The sequence below is a fragment of the Grosmannia clavigera genome, assembly GCF_000143105.1.
Source record: "Grosmannia clavigera kw1407 unplaced genomic scaffold GCSC_113, whole genome shotgun sequence".
NCBI classification, from domain to species: domain Eukaryota; kingdom Fungi; phylum Ascomycota; class Sordariomycetes; order Ophiostomatales; family Ophiostomataceae; genus Leptographium; species Leptographium clavigerum.
The window spans coordinates 1,188,914-1,202,449 of record NW_014040831.1 but is presented as its reverse complement, the minus strand read 5'-3'; the positions used below and the strand labels follow the sequence as shown (position 1 = coordinate 1,202,449).

General features: G+C 54.0%; 5 protein-coding genes across 5 annotated transcripts; 2 read left to right on the top strand and 3 right to left on the bottom strand.

Annotated features, from left to right (window-relative positions):
* Positions 1-7: 7 nt before the first annotated feature.
* Positions 8-1,286, top strand: CMQ_4192 (taurine catabolism dioxygenase; the record flags this gene model as incomplete). The annotated part of the gene is made up of 5 exons (XM_014320130.1): positions 8-212; positions 265-359; positions 417-653; positions 720-924; positions 979-1,286. The coding sequence occupies 5 exons, from the start codon at positions 8-10 to the stop codon at positions 1,284-1,286; spliced, it is 1,050 nt and encodes a 349-aa protein (XP_014175605.1).
* Positions 1,287-1,752: 466 nt separating this feature from the next.
* Positions 1,753-3,324, bottom strand: CMQ_3488 (chaperone protein; the record flags this gene model as incomplete). Its single annotated transcript, XM_014319426.1, has 2 exons — positions 1,753-3,096; positions 3,166-3,324. 2 exons carry the CDS (start codon positions 3,322-3,324, stop codon positions 1,753-1,755), a joined length of 1,503 nt encoding a protein of 500 aa, XP_014174901.1.
* An 853-nt stretch (positions 3,325-4,177) lies between these two features.
* Positions 4,178-5,748, bottom strand: CMQ_3565 (trichothecene 3-o-acetyltransferase; the record flags this gene model as incomplete). The annotated part of the gene is made up of 2 exons (XM_014319503.1): positions 4,178-5,314; positions 5,386-5,748. The coding sequence occupies 2 exons, from the start codon at positions 5,746-5,748 to the stop codon at positions 4,178-4,180; spliced, it is 1,500 nt and encodes a 499-aa protein (XP_014174978.1).
* Positions 5,749-6,079: 331 nt separating this feature from the next.
* On the bottom strand, positions 6,080-8,320 carry CMQ_3701 (c6 zinc finger domain containing protein; the record flags this gene model as incomplete). Its single annotated transcript, XM_014319639.1, has 3 exons — positions 6,080-6,741; positions 6,794-8,140; positions 8,221-8,320. The coding sequence occupies 3 exons, from the start codon at positions 8,318-8,320 to the stop codon at positions 6,080-6,082; spliced, it is 2,109 nt and encodes a 702-aa protein (XP_014175114.1).
* A 727-nt stretch (positions 8,321-9,047) lies between these two features.
* On the top strand, positions 9,048-10,173 carry CMQ_3843 (uncharacterized protein; the record flags this gene model as incomplete). Its single annotated transcript, XM_014319781.1, has 3 exons — positions 9,048-9,460; positions 9,515-9,628; positions 9,699-10,173. The coding sequence occupies 3 exons, from the start codon at positions 9,048-9,050 to the stop codon at positions 10,171-10,173; spliced, it is 1,002 nt and encodes a 333-aa protein (XP_014175256.1).
* Positions 10,174-13,536: the final 3,363 nt, after the last annotated feature.

Sequence of the window (13,536 nt, the reverse complement as noted above, 5' to 3'; positions counted from 1 at the left end):
TCCCAACATGCCGTCATTAGATTCGTTCCCACAAAAGGTGGACCAGAGCATTGCAAGGACTCGCTGCCTTAAGCCTCTGGTCTATTCCGGTTCTCTAGATCACTTCAGCCATAATGACCTGACGCCTTGTATCGGACGGGAGTTCAACGACCTCCAGGCCGTGGACCTACTAGACGCCGACGAGCAGGTGTTCACAGACTTGGCAGCTACCAGTATGATCCTCCTCCATGCTGTCGTTTGGGAGCCGCTTCTAATTGTTGCTAGTTTCGGAGCGTGGTGTTGTCTTCCTACGTGACCAGCAACTCACACCGGAGCAGATGAAACAATTTTGTCTGCGGATAACCCGAGCTGCTGGATGCGTGAGTCTCTGCTTCGACTCCCAGTTTTCCAGCCCGTATATCTAACAAAAAAAATAGCCAGAATCTTCTGGCCTGCACATCCACCCTCTCACGGAGCCGAGCAGCGAGCTGGGCGACCAGATCAGCGTCATCAGCAGTGAGAAGCAGAAGAAGGGCGGCGGCCTCACGCACCAGCTCAACGACGTCAGCCGGTTTGCCAGTACCGGCTGGCACTCAGACATCTCGTTCGAGACCGTCCCGTCGGACTATGCCATGCTAAAGATCCACACCTTGCCACCCACCGGAGGTGATACAGTAAGTCTTTACGGCACCATGTGGATTTATTGAATAGATATCCAGATGCTAACGTAGCTACATTAGCTCTGGGCTTCTGGATATGAGATTTATGACCGTCTGTCCCCCAACATGCAAGACTTCCTTGAGGGGCTCACGGCGACGCATGACGCCATGTTCTTCCACGAAGAAGCCGAGCGTCTCGGCAATCCCATCCGCAAGGACATCAGGGGCTCCCCACTTAATCAGGGTGGAAACCTCAAGGCGACACACCCTGTGATTCGGACAAACCGTATGGCTTCCTACCCGTGGTATTTTCCTGTGGTCATGGTCTAATACTTCCTAGCTGTCACCGGGTGGAAATCTGTCTATGTGAACAAGGGCTTCACGAAGCGCATCAATGGCGTGACGAAAGACGAGTCAGATATGCTGCTCAGCTATTTGCTTAACTTGGTGACCCAGAACCACGACGCCCAGGTCCGCTTCCGTTGGCGCAAGAACGACATGGCGATCTGGGACAACCGCAGCACATGGCATTGCGCCACATACGATTATGCCGATGCCCGGGCCGGTGACCGGGTGTGCTCGCTGGGTGAGGTACCCTATCTAGATCGGGACAACAGCAAGAGCCGGAGGGAGGACTTAAGCACGTAATGAGCCTACGAATTATTGAACCTGTACATTATTCTACGACCTAATATAGTTAAGCCTTTTTTCCTGTTCCAAGAAGCACTGTTGAAATTAGATCAGTTATCTAAAGCCCCGCCTACTATGCTATAAGTTATGGGAATCCTACTTTTGCGTATGGTACAGGTGGCATGACATTCAAATTACCATTAATCCTTGAAAAGTCAAGTTTTAAAGTCCATCATACTAAAAATAATTTAAAGACTTAGTCTTCATCAGGAGAGAATGAAGTACACAGGTACTAGATAAGAAGGCCTGGCGGTGAAAATAAAGATGATTTTGTGTTATAAAATCAGCAATTTCTAGAACATAGAATAACTCTTAAAGCACTACCTATTAGCAAATCAATTTGGGCTTACACTGATTACAGGCCTCTTGCAAGCTTGATTTTAACAGCTCGCCGATCAAACTGGTGCCTTGAACTAACTATCACCTAAGCCTTCAAGCTGCGCATGCAACCTGCACAGGCCATTGTCAGACAGTCAGGACACTTGTATGCGAACCGAAAGGTGAGCTCTTCGCAATGCTTGCACAAGTGTCCACCATCCACCTTGATCCACCACGTCTTATGCGAACAAGCGGCCGCTCTGTGTGGGGTCTTGCCCTTCCCATTTGTCTTCCGGGTCTCCTTCAGGACGTCTGTCTCCCATCGTCGGGCTGCTTCAGCCTCCTGTGCTTTCTTCGCTTCGCGGGTCTTTTTCAACCACTGGTCAGAATTTAAGATTGCAGCCTCTCTGCGATCTGTCTCCTCTCTCTCCCTGCGAGCTTTCCCCTGGCTTTCTTTTTGAGCCTTTTCAATTCTTTCTTTGCGTAGCCTCTCCTCTCTCTCCCTGCGAGCTCTCTCCTCGCTTTCTTTTCGGGCCTTTTCAATTCTTTCTTTGCGAGCTTTCTCGGCGTTTTCTTTGCGAACCCTCTCTTCTCTCTCTCTGCGATCATTCTCGTCTTTTTCCTTACGAGCTTTCTCGTCTCGCTCTCTGCGCTTCCTGAACTCGTCCGCTCGTGCTTTCCAGGCGTCCTCTTGGGATTTCCTGATCTCTTCTTCAAACCTTCTGGACTCCTCTTGATGTTTTCTGGACCACTCCTGGGCCTTTTTTTCCTCCTCCTGAGCTCTCTGTGCTTCTTCTTGCTTTTTCTGCCGTGCGGCCTGTTGTTCTGCGTATACGCGAGCCCATTCAGCAGCACGCTTAGCATCTTCGCGTTTTCGCAAAACGAATTTCCGTTGTGCCTCCTTCAATTCGACCTTAATTTCCAGCTCTGCCAAGGTTCCCTGTAGGCCTTTGACATTGTCCCTGCATCTTGAGCGTTTAGATTCATGCACGAGGCGCCCAACCCGCCGTTCCGTCTGGCGCCTAGCTCTATTGTTTTTTCTTTCCTCTTCTTGAGCGGACGACTTTTGTCCCCCAAAAAGGTAGCTGTACCAACCATTACTTAAGACTTCTGCGGCCTCGTCTTCTCTGTCTTCCAAGTCCAGCTTTTGTAGAGCAGCTAAGACCTCGTCTAAGGACCCCTGACTCTCTTTCAAAGTGCCTTTTGTCCGGTTAAGACTCTGGTAGAGGGCTTGCAGCTCTCTGTCGATTGTGCTAAGCTGTTCCTGGAATACTCGCAAGGACGCGTCGTTGTCTTGCGCTGGTTTCGTTGTGGTGCTGTCCCACTGGGCTGTGCCTCTGTCATTGGCAGAGGCCTTCGGGGTGGCATATTTGGTACGGATGGAAGGGTAGATTTGGTTGTACTGTCTGCGCTTTTCGATGTCGATAAGTATAGAGTATGCTTCTTGGAGCTGTATTTACCGGAATATCATTAGCATCTTTGTATCTGAGAAACGAGTCTTTCCTCGGACAGCATATACCGTCTGAAACTTTGCCTTGGCCTCATCGTTGCCACGATTTCTGTCCGGATGATACAGTTTTGCTAGCTGTCTATATGCAGCTTTGATCTGATTGTCATCTGCATCTTGTGCGATGCCCATGTAGTCATAGTAGTCGAGAGTAGCGCGTAATGGAGCCATTCTTAGACAGCAGTTTGTCCTGGTAAAGGAAGCTGGGAATCGAAGCCTAGGAAGGGCTTGAAGTGCTCAAGGCAGAAAGACACCCCACGTATTCTAGAGCACACAATATACACAGACACGCAGTTTGTTATTGGATGTGCTTCAGCCGGTAAATGCCCCGCATTACTAAAGAGTCTTGTTTGGGCGGTTCGGCCGCTCTCGTGCAATCAAACTTTTATGCGAAGACATGGGAACATGTTTATGTATCTAGCTTCTTGTCTTGGTCACGGTTGTTATGCAAACCAGAAAGATCAGGCTAAAAACGGCAACTAAACAGTCAGAAGAAGACTAATGAAAGAGTGGACATGTTCCGATCAGCAGTGATCGTTGCGATCGGAGGAGACGGCCAGAAGTTAAAATGGGAGACTGGGTTTAGAACTCGGCCCACACACTCGCAACTACACTGCAGCAACACTGCACCAGCATCGTTCCTGAGACAAACTGATTCCTCGGGTATCGACTTCTCCAGCATATCCAAGACAAAGACGAAGATGATCGATATTGAGGAAAACTGTCTGCGCGCCACCGTTAACGCTTTTCGTCAACGCTCTAGAGACAGCTCCGATGAAGAACATAGAGAGAGCGAATCATAAACTACGATGCCGTTTGCGATGATGACCTTGCTGATTTCTTGACAAAACGTTTCTCTCAGCCATGTGGGTCTATCCTGGAGATAATCCAGCATTATTGCCAAACTCTGCTCTTCCATATTGCTCACAATCGGAAGTCACTCATGCCTTGCCACTCTTCAACGAAAACGCTTTATACAACTCGCCATGCCGTCATGACACCGACAACCCATCCTCTACTTGTATCAGCCTCTGGGGTGGGCAAACTGCAGAACCTGCTCGTCCTTGAGCAGGCGCTGCTGGCAGCTGGTCTCGAGACAGACGCAGAGCTCGACGCCCTCATCGGGGTCAGCGCCGGGGGTGGCAGCACGGCTGGGATAGAGGAAGACAAAGCCGTCCATAGCCGGACTGGGCCAGCGCAGGGCGCTGGGAAGGCCAAAGCCGAAGTCGTGCTGAGAGTAGGCGGACATGCCCTGCCAGCTGGAGGCGGCGAGATCCATGCCCAAGAAGGAGCGAATGTCGATCTCGAGCCAGCGGCGGTCGGGATGACCGGCAACCCATTCGAGCAGGCCGGTGACATATTGGGGGGTCATGGCACGGATGGACGAGCGCACGGCCGCAGCGAGGCACGGCAGATTGTCGGGCAGCTGCACGATGTCGCGGATGGCGATGGGCTCGGAGCGGGCGGGCGCGGCACCGACGCCGAGGAAGCGTCCGGGCAGTGGCGGTTTCCAGATCCGACGGGTGTCGAGCGCGTTTACCATCAGCGCCGTGGTCTCGGGGTCTGGGTGGAAGAGGTCGATACGGGCCCTCGTGATGCCGCTCCAGAGAAGGGCCACGATGGCGTCGTACGTGGAGACCCAGCTGCTGCTGCTGTTGTTGTCGACATGGGTGCTTTCTGTTGATGTCTGCTTCGGCGAGGCCGCTTTCTTGAGCTGCTCGAGCTTGCTGCGGGGAAAGTGCCACATTTGCTGCGAAAAGACCGGCATCTGGAAGCCTGCTGGAGGCGGCGCCATTGGGCCGCCGGCATCCTTGACGACCGGATAGGCCGCGACCAGGTCAGCGATACGATCGGGCGACGGGTCAGCCACGTCAAGCGGCGTGCCGGAAATCCGGAACGGGGTGATGGGCACAAAGGATTTGCCCTCGGCAGCAGCCGCACTGTTCTGGGCCCAGGTGGTCAGGAAGCCATCGCAGCCGGGCCCGTCGGACACGCAATGGTGTACGGCGGCACCGAGGATAAGGCCTCCGCCAATAAAGTTGATCTGGAACGTGGCGACGGCCAGGCCCTCTTGGCTGTTGTCGCCCAGGGGCGAGTGCAGCTGCTTTGCGGTGACGGACTCGGGGAGCAGCTGGTGGCCTGCGATCAGATTTGCGGGAAACTGTGTCGGAACGGTTGTGAGCTAGTGTCTGCTTGTCTACCCGTAAACGATCACTTGGGCTGCATACGTACGCCTTTCCTGGCCAGCTCATCGTAGGAGGGGAAGTCGTCGGTCGAGAGCATATGCTTGACGTGCAGGCTCAGAGTGGACGTCTTCTTCTTGGACACCCACATACGGCCGCTGGCTTCGTCCATCTCCAAGGCACCAACGAGAAGGGGAAACTGCGACAGGGCAAACTCCAATCCGGCAACGAGGCTTTTGATAATGGCATCTTTGTCGGCCTGCTCCGGCAGGGAAAAGACCTCGGCGATCAGAACGTAGATCTTGGGCATGATGTGGCCCATGTGGGACAGGGAGAAGCGCTCCGAGTCTGGGGCGGACTCCCATCCTGTGGGACGGACCTTGGTCTCCGAGTAGGTGTTGGTAGTAGTCATGATAGAAACGATACTGTCTTTGCAGATGCGGATTGCGTAGCTACAAAACGTGGGGCAGAACTTTGGCTTAAATACTATATAGATATACAAAATCGTGTGGCTAACGTAAGACGGCTTTGTCTATTCACCTGTACTCCAGGCACTAATGTAACAGAGAACAGATCGGCGGAAACTCCGCCGGAGAGTAAGCACAGCCGTGTTTTGTTGTTTCTTACATCCTTCTTAGCGCCTACGAAAAGTCCCATTCGAGGCCAGATGCAAAAGGCATATCGATGATCAAATGCTCTGGGCAGACAAAATTAGAATCATTCTCTGTTTTTCGGGCCGTCCGCTAGGGGTGGTTGGGGGGGTAGTTGGCACCGCGCATGAGGTTCTCAAAGATGGTCCCGTCGACGCCCTGAAAGGCCCAGACATCGGTGCCAGCCATCAAGTCGGGCATGTCGACATCGAGTCCGAATGGGTCTCCCTCTCCGGGGATGGGCGGTACGACAGGGTCGTAGCAGAGGAACGACAGCGGACGTAGCGACTGTGGCTGTGGCTGGTCGACTGGCTCAGAGACAAAGGCTTGGCCGTAGGACGGCAGATGGGTCACATAGGCCGGCAGGTTGGGCAGAGACACGTAGCTGTGCTCGAACGAGGCAGACGAGATATCGGAGTAGGCCGGCGAGGCAGTGGGCTCGCAGACGAGACGGATGGACCCAAAGTAGGGGATCTGCAGCAGCAGCGAGTCGTCAGCGAGGAGGGGGTCGGCCAACGTGGCCGTGGCACTATAGCAAAGGCTGTCCTTGGTGCTGCGGGCCTCGAGATCGAGCAGACGCTGGGCGAGATCGGCGGTCTGGCGCGAGAGCTCGTCGTCGTTAAGCCGGCTGAGCTCGACCATAGTGTCGACAGCCTTGGACATGATGGCGCGGTCGCCGCGACGGTGATGAGGCAACAACCAGCCGGAGTCGGCGTGACGCTGGCCACTCAGATGGGCCACCAGCAGCACGAGGGCTGCCGTGAGGGCGCAGAAGTCGACCGGACGGCAGCAATAAACCACGCGCACGAGTGCCCGAAACGGCACGAAGCGCGTGAGCACCTCGCGACAGGCAAACGTGCAGGCCGTCCGGACCGGTCGGCTGGCGCAGGAGGTAGGGCAGATGCAGCAGGGCCACGAGGGTGAAGTGCACGATCTGGATCTGTGCACTGATCATGCGCTCCATCATGTCGCTGATGTCCAGGACCCTATCGGCCGGAAAGTCCAGCGGGCTCCACCATGCGGCCGGCAGGCTCTCAGCCATCGCACTGAGCTCACGGTCGATCTGCTGCGTCGTCGCATAGATGGCATCGCTGCCGAGGTCTTTGTTCTCTCGGCTCTGCGCCAGATCCTCGTTTCGCCGCATGATGCGCCCACACACGTCTACCTGCACTCTCTCCATCCACTCGCTGGCCGTCTGGTCGGCCGGCTGCTGCAACGGTGCCGTCGGGCCACCCGTGATCGCTGTCGGCAGTCCCAGCAGCAGAGCGACGAATCGCTCGAGCCACGCAAGATGAGACCACGTGACCGCGCTCGACACCCGCGTCGCCGCGTCGAGCCGGCGCAGCGTCCAGGGTGTTGGTCGCGTCGCATGGAAGCCCATCAGCTGTGCCAGCGTCAAGGCTCGTCGCAGCGTCAACAGCGCCCGCCGCAGACTGCCGCTGTTCACCAGGTACACGGCCTCGCAGACCAGACACTCTAGCCCCTCGAGCGAGTCGAGCAGCTCGTCGTGGCACGTGACCGTTGTCGTTGCTAGCGAAAACAGCATCCGCATCGCTTCTCCGACCGGCTGGCCAAGCTGCACTGCCCCGGCATCGAAGCCTGGGTCCAGCTGCTGCAGACAGAGCGCCACGTGAAGCACCTTGCGTGCCAGGATTGTCGGGTGTGCCGTCGCCGCCGGCAGCTCCGCCATCGCCTCCAGCGACCGCGCCTTGCCCTCGGCAAATAGTTCTTCGTACGGATTGCACAGTGCCTGCACGTAGATGGGTGTCCGGCCCGCCTCAAAGAGCACCCGCACATCCTCCTGCGACGGAAGGGCCGCGTGCAGTCGCCGACACGTGTCCACATACGGGTTGTCTGCCTGCAGCACGTCTGCCAATGGTGTCTGATGCTGTTGCTGCTGTTGCTGTTGTTGCTGTTGATCATCCTGGACTACCTTCCTCTGCTCCTGCTCCTCTTCGGCCGTCTTCCGCATGATCTGTTGCAGCATCTGCTGTACCTGGCCAAGACTCTCGGCAACGCTCGACCCTTTCTGCACCTCCTGCGAGGGCACATCGACGTACTCCTGGCTGATGCAGGCCGTATCTCGACGCTGGCAGCCTACACATTTGACTGCCCGCGGACTCTCAAAGAAGCATCGCGTCTTGCGCCTCTTGCCTATCGTGCAGCAAAATCTGTCTTAGTGCTTGCTCTCCAGTTCTCTGTCCAAACACAAGATCCCGCGTTCGCCTGCTTACATTCGCCGCAGCTGTGTGTGCCCTTGCGCAGAGCCCGTCTGGGCCCCGGAGGAGCGGCGGACGAAGCTGTGCTCTGCCTGCTTTCACCCGCTCTGTCCATTGTTGTCTGTCCTTGATGGCTGCTCTCGGCTGCAGCACGCTGCGGATCCCTCTCTAGATATTGCGCCCGGCCTCCCTCGCTCCGTCGTTCTCCGCCGAGAACGCCCAGCTTACGTAACGCCCCTGCCGCCAGTCGCCTTACAGGGAACAGCTGCAGCGCGTAAGCTTACCACGACTAGCGCCGTGCCAAGATCGAGACTGGTCACATCGACGCTGGTGCCAGCTCATGCAGGCGTAACACTGCTGTTGTCGCCAAGGCACACGCGATACAACTTACGTGACCACTTAGTCAGGTCTGCGCCTGAAACGGCGAGACCGATCTATTCTTGACATCGGCCTCCAACCGTCTGTCCACCAATAGCCGCATCTTCTTGCCAACTGTCTGTTTTTCTTTCGTCCACATGCGATGTCCGGCCGAGGTCCGACGCCCTACCGCTACAGCTGTCGAAACAAGGACGGCCAATGTTCTAGCAAGCTTGTAAGCATGGCTGTTAGTATGGTTGTTGGCATCACTTGGGTCTCCCCTGACTAGGAGTTGCGACTTTCGGATGAGCCTTGTTTGTCAGGAACCGTCTGAAAGTACAAATACGCCGTTACTTCCATCACAATGGGGACACACCTCCGATGACAACATTCCTCAGTCCCGTCTAAACACTCCAAGCACTTAGACCTTCTCTGCTCCCAACCCTTCTGCTGAACTCCAAAAAAAAAAAAACCAGTTTTAAATAATGGCGCTATTCAACGTCTTCCTATCTCTCGCCGTCTTGATGGCACAGCTGCTTCTAGCTGCTGCCCAGGATCGGCCCAATACTACTACACCCTGTGACTTCTACACCAACAAAACTGTGGGCGAGAACACGGCTGACAACGAGCGTATCCTGATGGCCCTCGTCCTGCACTCGGCCCTGCTGGGTCCCTTCTCCAAGTACAACACCATTTCCGTCGCTGGCTTCACCGGTGCTCTCACACCCACCACCTATGCAGGTGAGGACGTCGACCTCAACGGCTACTTTGACGGCGCCTTTGCCTCCGCCAATACAGGCGGATCCTCGGGTGCCGCCGTTAACTTCCTCGACGATGGTGGCCTCGAGGCTGCCCGCAACCTGAAGCCCGGAAACGGCAACACCACATCTGCGCAGTAGTAAGCCATCTCAGAGTCCAAATCACGCACAGCTGCTGACCAGACGGCCTATAGCATATTTTTCACACACGTGTACTCCTACTTCGCCGCCTTCCTTGGCTGCTCGCACATTGGCTCCGCAACGTTGCCCAACTATGCCGGCAAGGCATCCATGTACGAAGTGCACAAGTACGTTCACCTTTCTTGTCCCTTCTTCTTCCGTCCCCCCTCCTTGCCTTCGACAGTCTGACAGACACAGGTTCATGGACCTCAATGCCGGCGAAATGGGCTTCTTCGTCGACCAGGCTGTTCGCGGCCTGCTCTCCATCGGCTTCAGCGATCCCGATGCCCAGTTCGTCAACAGCACTCTCACCGACAAGTTCAACCTGCGCTGCGCCCCGGCAGAGGCAATTATTCCACCTAGCGCTGGCGCCCAACTGCAGGCCATCTGCATCGCTCCCGACTGCCTGCTGTCGCCCAACGACACCTGCTTGGCCTACGACACCGCTGTAGCCCCAACCGTCGCTAACGCTACTCTTCTCGGCAATTATACCAAGGACGCCAACGGCACCACCGTTTTCAACGCCTCCGAGACCAGCACCAGCACCTCTTTGCCGTCCTCCACTGTCGTCAGCGCCGCCTCCAGCCTCTGGCGCAAGACCACCGCCTCTGACCTGCTTGGCCAGGGCTTGGCCATCATCGCTTCACTCGTGCTGGCTACTCTGCTGGCTTAGAAGCCTGCCTCTCTTCCCAACCGCCGATCGTGTCCTTCAAATCCCCGGGAACAAAATATGCTGCTTGTCCTTGAATTTGTGGCTGTTTCTCACCTGTCAAATCTTTGGAACTACCGGTTTATTTGATTTTCTTTTGCAAAAAAAAAAAATACACGACATGTTCATCTCCCACAACAACATGACAATGAAAAGGTTTTGAAGAAGCTTTGCTCGCATTGCTCAGACATCCGTATGCAAATTGTACAGAAAATATCTACGAAGTGGGTGTGCTCTACGAAATGTGTGTGTTTAATTATTCCGCAATTATCTAGTTTTATATACAGAAAGTACTCCGTAGACATAGAAGCAATTTCTGATCATACCGAAGTGAGCTAATTTAGAGCCCTCTGGGCCCTCTGGGAACCTCCGAGGAAACATTTGTAGCCCTGGTGATATCTCTACGAATCCACACAGTCAAGGTCTCCAATGTCGTAAGTGAGATAGCATGCATCGTTCGTTTTCGGTGCTAAATACAAATAAGACAATGCAAAGAAACAGCCGTGGTTGCTAAGCATCGCTTCCAAACAAATGTAAGGACCGCAAGCGCCACAATCTCACTCCGCAGCAGCAACGACTCTAGTGCTGCTCTAAGCCGGGTCGGCTCTAATCAGCACAGACAGTTTCCATCCCACCCGAACATCCCACTCGAGTGTCCCACCCATTTGGGCATCACAAATTTCTATGAACCCGTATTTCGCCTGCTTCTGACCCGGTTTGTCGCGTCCCACTGCCTAAGCACCTTGAGTATACACCATACTCCGTACGCCGTAATACTCCAGCTTTCCTGCCTGATAGCGGATCCTAAAATAAGAGGGGCTGCTTAACTCTGTCGGAACACGAGACAACTGCGCAACTGTAATATTGGTCGTGGAACTTCCGGCCCACCACAACCAGGCTTTACTCATGCTTTACACCGCATATGTGCGCCTGTGCAGCGGACCATGGCAACATAATCAGATGGTGGACACATCTCATAGTTCTTCCACTTTTCCCCTGCTTGTCAAAACTCAACTGCACTAAAGTATCCCGTATTCTTGTCCCTCTCCGATCTGCCACCTCGGGTCTAGGCCTTTAAGGACGGGTCAAATATCTACACGTATAGGATCATCCCTCGCCCAGCCCATAGCCAAATTGCTGTTTGTAACGATGCCAGCTTCTTTGTCCAGCTCGAAGCCCAGCCCTGGCGCCGTCCACAGTCACATCTTTTCCCGACACTTTCACGGCCACTGCACATCGCAAGCATAGTCGAGATTGGGTGTTGCTGATTCCAGATACGTCATAGATGTGAGATGCTCAGACGGCTGTTTGAGTGCATCGACCGCATGTCCTAGGTCGAGCAGATGCCCGCCAGCCGCCACAAATTGCGCAAGGCCACCCGGGAAGTCTTGATCGGGTATGGCTACTGCACTGCGTCCTGTGCAATGCCGACGGCGGCTGACTGAAGACCACCATGGCCATTCTCGTCGTCAATAGCACCACGTGACCACCGAGCAGCTCGATGATCGGAAGGCAATCCCAAATGGAGAGGAGAACTTGTCTGCGACTAACGCTATCACCACAATGCGTCTCGTCCGCCACTGTACGGGAGCAAGTAAACATGCTTTTGGCAGATGCTATTTGGGTCGTAGACGGAGAGGCCCTTTATTTTCTTGTATGCCCTTTCCAAGCGCTTATGATGGGCTGGATCGACACACGACTCGCCCAATCCGTGAATGTCTCCCTCTGTGATCAACCCAATGATGACATGCAAGACAGACGGTTCATGCACACCAAAGCTGTTTGATAATGGCATGTCGTTAAACGCCATAGGCGTGATGACAATGTCCCTGATAACCCATGATATCTGCAAATGTTTCGATGATCGATCGATTCCAAGAGTTCGGTAGAACGAGCATAGACTTGCGGCTTCAAGATTTCTGGTGCTTTACCTGTTCTCCTTACATAATGTGCGTCTCTATTCGGAACAGACAGGACTCGATATTCCACTTGCAACGAATTACAACTTTGGCCTAAAGGGTGAAAGGTACAATTCGATCAGTAGCTTAGGTAAGCTCCATCGCAGTCAAATAATCGAGTTCCTCGTAGGTTAATTAGTCTAAAACAGCGGATGGTAGGTGAAGAACAGATCGTTTCCGTGATCGCGACAAAAGCCTCAGACTGCTCCCATCTTTCATTACAGTGAAAGCCCGGGTACGCGGAAAATTGCAAAGCCTCTCGGTGCCTCAGCCATTTTTGGAGACCTGATAGCCTGCGAATGCACGCGTTGTCTCTTCCCTTTTGATGTGTCGGTGAATTCGGCATTGCCGACTGCCTAGTTCTCTTGACAGATCCCGTCAGAAGTCAAATCGCCTGACTGAAGTCCCACGTGACATCATGGCGCCGAATGTATGCGGTCGGGACAAACTTTGTTCCGTGTACATGACCTCCAAGCTTTGACAACGATCGAACAAATTAGGTGCAACACACGCAATTCAGGGCACGTCCTTCCACCCAAACTCGCTCAGTGTACAGGCTACTCACAGATAACTTAAATATATAATCTTGCATAATGGTGGGCACTGCCATCGTTGAAAACGGCATTTTTGCGGAGAGCTGTTCTGCCTTTTTGCCCCGCGTACTCCGTACTGCGTACACCGTACATTATCTAACCAATAATAAGGCGTTTTTGCACGCTCTGCATACGTACTCCGTAAAGAGAGTCTGAAACCATGTAAATTTCCACTTTGCGAATATTGCTGATCCACTACCAAAACGCGACGTTGGATATAATTACGCGCGCCGTTTTAGCCGCATGCGAGTAAGCGTGAACGGCTATGCATTTTTATGTAAGATACGGAGTATCTTACTATTTCGTGCTTCGACGGCCTCGTACGAATTTTAGTGGAAGGGTCTTTCGGCCGTTCAGTGAAAAAAAGCTATAGGCACTAAGAGAAGATGGCTCGCCTTAGCAACAACACCCCGTAAGATACCTAAGCCAGTCCGGTTTTTTTTTTCTCCGTAGCTTCTCGTCGTCTGACTACTTCTCGTAACGGAATACATCTACGGAGTAGAGTACGGCCCGACTCATGTGGTTATATCGTTGAGGATGGCCGCTGTATCGATGCTGATTGCAGCAAATTGCCAATTTGCGGTACGTTCCTATTTAGGCGTATTTAGCCCGCGAGCAATGGCGTGTCCGATACATATGCAGGCACTCGTATGGCGCTTTCTCACTTTGTCATATTTTGGCATGATGAGCCAGACGGGCGATGCTGACGCGCCGGTTCCCGACAAATCAGGGCGTAGGCCTCCACTAATTATATGCCCCTGCAGTACACAGCGGCA